This window comes from Ranitomeya imitator, chromosome 1 (assembly GCF_032444005.1).
Source record: "Ranitomeya imitator isolate aRanImi1 chromosome 1, aRanImi1.pri, whole genome shotgun sequence".
Classification (NCBI taxonomy): Eukaryota; Metazoa; Chordata; class Amphibia; order Anura; family Dendrobatidae; genus Ranitomeya; species Ranitomeya imitator.
Window position 1 is genome coordinate 943,420,421 of NC_091282.1, and position 6,000 is coordinate 943,426,420.

Genomic DNA, 6,000 nt, shown 5'->3' on the forward strand with positions numbered 1-6,000 from the left:
GGTGGTGGAGTCGTTGTCAGAGTCGGTATCAAATGGACCAATTCCGACTCCTAAAATATATAATAAATTGATACACTAGTTCAACGCAGTATGTGATGTAAATGTTTTTATTGTAATTTGAGAAAGTTATGAAATGTCCTATAAATGTCTGTTCTGTTCCTGATCTAAGGATCTAGGCTTTTAGTTGAGATGAATCTGTTCTGCACTTTATGTATATGCTCACTACTATTCCACAGGGCTGTGGAGTTGGAGCCGAGAGTCAGGGAAATTGAGGTTTGGCTTACTGACTCCACAGCCCTGCTTTAAAATGGTTGTCCAATACTTCGACAAGCCCTTTAAACTAAAGCAGTTGATAAATAATGGCTTCTTAAAGGGGTTTTCCGCTTTGAATAAGCCTTATTCGTACAGTCCTGGCCAAAAGTATTGACACCCCTGCAATTCTGTCAGATAATACTCATTTTCTTCCTGAAAATGATTGCAAACACAAACTATTTGGTATTATTATCTTCATTTAATGTCTTAAATGAAAAAACACAAAAAGAATTGTCCTAAAGCCAAATTGGATATAATTCCACACCAAACATAAAAAAGGGGGTGGACAAAAGTATTAGCACTGTTCGAAAAATCATGTGATGCTTCTGTAATTTGTGTAATTAACAGCACCTGTAACTTACCTGTGGCACCTAACAGGTGTTGGCAATAACTAAATCACACTTGCAGCCAGTTGACATGGATTAAAGTTGACTCAACCTCTGTCCTGTGTCCTTGTGTGTACCACATTGAGCGTGGAGAAAAGAAAGAAGACCAAAGAACGGTCTGATGACTTGAGAAACCAAATTGTGAGGAAGCACGAGCAATCTCAAGGCTACAAGTCCATCTCCAAAGACCTGAATGTTCCTGTGTCTACCGTGCGCAGTGTCATCAAGAAGTTTAAAGCCCATGACACTGCGGCTAACCTCCCTAGATGTGGACGGAAAAGAAAAATTGACAAGAGATTTCAACGCAAGATTGTGTGGATGTTGGATAAAGAACCTCGACTAACATCCAAACAAGTTCAAGCTGCCCTGCAGTCCGAGGGTACAACAGTGTCAACCCGTACTATCTGTCAGCGTCTGAATGAAAAGGGACTGTATGGTAGGAGACCCAGGAAGACCCCACTTCTTACCCCCAGACATAAAAAGAGAGGCTGTAGTTTGCCAAAATTTACCTAAAAAAGCCTAAAACATTTTGGAAGAACGTTCTCTGGTCAGATGAGACAAAATTAGAGCTTTTTGGGCAAAGGCATCAACATAGAGTTTACAGGAGAAAAAAGAGGCATTCAAAGAAACGAACACGGTCCCTACAGTCAAACATGGCGGAGGTTCCCTGATGTTTTGGGGTGGCTTTGCTGCCTCTGGCACTGGACTGCTTGACCGTGTGCATGGCATTATGAAGTCTGAAGACTACCAGCAAATTTTGCAGAATAATGTAGGGCCCAGTGTGAGAAAGCGGGGTCCCCCTCAGAGGTCATGGGTCTTCCAGCAGGACAATGACCCAAAACACACTTCAAAAAGCACTAGAAAATGGTTTGAGAGAAAGCACTGGAGACTTCTAAGGAGGCCAGCAATGAATCCAGACCTGAATCCCATAGAACACCTGTGGAGAGATCTAAAAATGGCAGTTTGGAGAAGGCACCCTTCAAATATCAGGGACCTGGAGCAGTTTGCCAAAGAAGAATGGTCTAAAATTCCAGCAGAGCATTGTAAGAAACTCATTGATGGTTACCGGAAGCGGTTGGTCGCAGTTATTTTGGCTAAAGGTTGTGCAACCAAGTATTAGGCTGAGGGTGCCAATACTTTTGTCTGGACCATTTTTTGAGTTTTGTGTGAAATGATCAATGTTTTGCTTTTTGCTTCATTCTCTTTTGTGTTTTTTCATTTAAGACAAATTAAATGAAGATAATAATACCAAATAATTTGTGTTTGCAATCATTTTCAGGAAGAAAATGAGTATTATCTGACAGAATTGCAGGGGTGTCAATACTTTTGACCATGCCTGTATATGGTGTTCTTAGTCAATAAGGAGACAGCGTTCAGATTAATGTTCTGTGTAATGCAGGACAACCGAGGTCCTCCAGAGCAGAAGGTGCTCATTGTAACCATTATCGTGGATAAAGGATGAGGCTCAAGAACAAGTTAATAAGGTTTTCTAAATTGTGCAATCCCTTAAAGGAACCATAAAACGATAATATATTTCCATTAGTTGTTGTAATTGACATATGTTAATCATTTTAGCTTAAAAACTGATACAAATCTGACCGGTGAGCAGGAGGCCTGAATGTTGACGGCTGCGAGATCAGAGGTGTAAGTAGTTAGGCTTGTGAAACTGAATGCTACATTTCTGTCCAGTTGGGAATCCTACTGTGAGCTGCACAGTACATTTTTCTTACCTTCTGGATAGACTATTGCTGTTAGGCAGTGTATCCTTAGCAACCAGGGACACCACCGTCACCACCATTGGAGAGCTGGAGTGGCGAGTACTGCTGATTTCTCATCATTACCAGACTTGGCTCCATTTTCTTTTTTAATGACAACCCCTTTAAGCCCTAACGAAGCACAGAATATATATATTTTTATCCACTGGCTGATGGGCACACCATTACCTACCACAAAGCTACTAACTGTGAGCTGGAATCAATAGAAGGAACAAAAAAACCCATGCAGATAGCTTCCTAGACTGCTGACCAACATAGACAGAACAAGGCAGGCATCAGTTAGGGAAAATCGGAATTCTCCTCTGCTGTGTGACATAGCAACTGACCCCATTCTCTCCCTCCATTTATGATAAGCCTGTATCACCTATGTACATCCTTCCTCCTTCATCCAAATATCAGCCAGGTCCTTACATAATCTCTCATCCTTCGCAACAGAAGCCAAGAAATGCCTATGATGTGGTTACAATGCACAGCTAGGCGGTCAGAGAACGCAGACTCAGCCAGCGGTATAGGATGCCCCGTAGACTCTGAGCAGTGGTCCTAAAGTTAGAGATACCATATAGAAAGCAAACACCGGTGGCCAGGTAGTCAATATTCTTTCCTGGCGACTAACCTTTTGTGCTGCTTGCTAATCTGCACTAATATATAGGCACCTCATGCTCCAGTTCTTCACTATGTAGGAGCTCTAAACATAAATCCATGGTTATGTATGGATGCATCAGCAGCTTTCAACCTAAAGTAAATCCATAAATCAATTATTGTGAACGGGTTATAGATCCACCACCGTCACCCGATCGACAAGGATCTTCAAAGAGATTAGGCATCCAAAGTGCTGATTCTTGTATATGTTAAGGAATCTATATTACCGCACAGGCGTAATCTTAATGGTAAAACGTATTGCTTCCAAGCTCTGCTCCTTTACTGGCTAGACATCCTCATTAGGTAAGGAAGGTGTTAAAAACTAAAGACCACGGCTAATCCTTGGTTGGTCCATGTCAGCGGCAAACCTTATACCGCAGTATGGGGCGCACTCACACACCGCAGCATCAGGTCGCACTTGCTCAGATCCATTGTGATGGTTTATAAATACGGAAACTTTGCCCTTTAATCCATGTTTATTACCTGCAGTCCTCTATACTAAAAAAAAAATCGCCAAATGTGGGACGTTCTCCCCTACAGAAAAGGGTTAATTTCCTAACCTGTGCCTGGAATGTGGCACTGCTCCTACTTGCAGCCCTCCTAGTACTAGACTCTGGAATTTCACCATCCCAGTATTACTGGGCTGGATTTCCCAACTCTGTAGAATAATATAGAAGGCTGCGGTGTCAATGATGGGAGCTGTAACCTCGATATCTGAGATTGCGCTGCAGGCCGCCGCCACCCCGGAGAGAAGGGGTTAATGAGAGCCCTGAAGAGAATGAGGTCAGAGTACATAGGGGAAGCTGTCCCTGGGGGAGACCCCAATGTGAGGACATACTGCCTGCAGGCAGGGATCACCCCCAGCTGCAGATTACACCTAGATACCCACAGGTACAGATGGCAAGGCCACACATGGGGGGCACAGCAGCAGAATCCAGCATCCACCCACACACCAGTCCTGCAGCATGGCAGAGATGGAGGCAGCGCAGAATTAGCACCCATTCCTGCAGAGGAAGAATGGAGGACCCTCCCATCCCTACACCACCCCACCCAGTGGCAGGCGATGCAGGCTGGAGAAGAGGTGGTGCAGCAGCTGACATATGCCGCTTACCTTTCACCGCCCGGTCCAGAGTGGAGATCTTGGGGTCGATGCTCCTGTGCTCAGTCATGGCCAGCTGCAGTGTGGAGGTTGTCAGTGGCTCAGTGTCTGTAGATCCCGGAGTCTTTTCCTTCTGCGGTTGTCAGATAGGATTCACCAGCATGAAGAAGCAAATGTGTCTGTCAGCAGCGGCGGCGGCGGCGGCGGCCCTCCCCCCCACACATAACAATCCACACAGATTGCTGCAGTGAGCACTGAAATGCAACAGCCTGTCTCCGGCCAGAGACACTGCTCCACTGTATTCCCTGACACTCACTCTCACACACAGCAAGGCACTAGCGCCGCAGCAGCAGCCTCAGCCCAGCTCGGGTTACCGCCGCGCTCCCGCCCGGCCGCTGCTATTGGCTGTGCGGGCCGTCACTCAGGGTAGGAAGCCTTCCAGGTATTTCCCTTCCCTGCAGCTCACTGGTGTTACTATGGCTCTCCGTGCTGTCACTTTGGCTGCAGACGAGGAAGTGGAGGCGGAGTGGGAGGAGGAACCCTCAGCGCGGAGAGCGGCTTGGCAGGGAGAAGCCCCGCTAGTGATTCCTGTGCAGCGCACGGTCGATGCCGGAGACGCTCACCGAGCGCTGCAGAGATTGGACGATGTGTGGAGACGCCTGATTGGTCGGTGTGGGGTCTCGTCTGATTGGCCACCTCAACTTCCTGTCAGTATATATGGTGGCGCTGGCAATTAAAGATTGCCTTGGTGAGAGCTGAGTAGGTCGTGGACACGCGTGGCAGTGGCTGAGGTAGCGCCTCCGTGTGCGGACAAGAGCAGTGTTACCCGGAGTGGAGCGGGGTCACTGAGGACACCAGACTACTGATGGCGGGGCATGCGCAGCTGTCTGCTGGGGGGATTCTCAGAGCACTGCCAGTCTGCTGGGGGACATGCTGGGATTCTCCAGCACTACTGTGTGCTCCTCTGTTAGCGTCCTGGAACTGTGGGATAGACTCCTTGTCAGATGTGTGTTCTCCTGCTCAGGGCGTCTGGGGAGAAGGCGGGCTGTGGCGGGGCGTCTGGGGAGAAGGCGGGCTGTGGCGGGGCGTCTGGGGAGAAGGCGGGCTGTGGCGGGGCGTCTGGGGAGAAGGCGGGCTGTGGCGGGGCGCCTGGGGAGAAGGCGGGCTGTGGCGGGGCGCCTGCGGAGAAGGCGGGCTGTGGCGGGGCGTCTGGGGAGAAGGCGGGCTGTGGCGGGGCGTCTGGGGAGAAGGCGGGCTGTGGCGGGGCGTCTGGGGAGAAGGCGGGCTGTGGCGGGGCGTCTGGGGAGAAGGCGGGCTGTGGCGGGGCGTCTGGGGAGAAGGCGGGCTGTGGCGGGGCGTCTGGGGAGAAGGCGGGCTGTGGCGGGGCGCCTGGGGAGAAGGCGGGCTGTGGCGGGGCGCCTGGGGAGAAGGCGGGCTGTGGCGGGGCGCCTGGGGAGAAGGCGGGCTGTGGCGGGGCGCCTGGGGAGAAGGCGGGCTGTGGCGGGGCGCCTGGGGAGAAGGCGGGCTGTGGCGGGGCGTCTGGGGAGGAGGCGGGCTGTGGCGGGGCGCCTGGGGAGGAGGCGGGCTGTGGCGGGGCGCCTGGGGAGGAGGCGGGCTGTGGCGGGGCGCCTGGGGAGGAGGCGGGCTGTGGCGGGGCGCCTGGGGAGGAGGCGGGCTGTGGCGGGGCGCCTGGGGAGGAGGCGGGCTGTGGCGGGGCGCCTGGGGAGGAGGCGGGCTGTGGCGGGGCGCCTGGGGAGGTGGCGGGCTGTGGCGGGGCGCCTGGGGAGGT

General features: G+C 51.0%; 1 protein-coding gene across 2 annotated transcripts in view; it reads right to left on the reverse strand.

Annotated features, from left to right (window-relative positions):
• The window catches only part of PPP3CA (protein phosphatase 3 catalytic subunit alpha), a 413,429-nt gene extending 408,607 nt beyond the window's left edge, over positions 1-4,822 (reverse strand). For both annotated transcript variants that reach the window (XM_069743640.1, XM_069743639.1), the window contains exon 1: positions 4,224-4,822. In XM_069743640.1, coding sequence (XP_069599741.1) covers positions 4,224-4,281 — 58 coding nt within the window. In that variant the 5' untranslated portion in view covers positions 4,282-4,822. The remainder of the gene's footprint in view (positions 1-4,223) is intronic.
• Between the last annotated feature and the right edge of the window lie 1,178 nt (positions 4,823-6,000).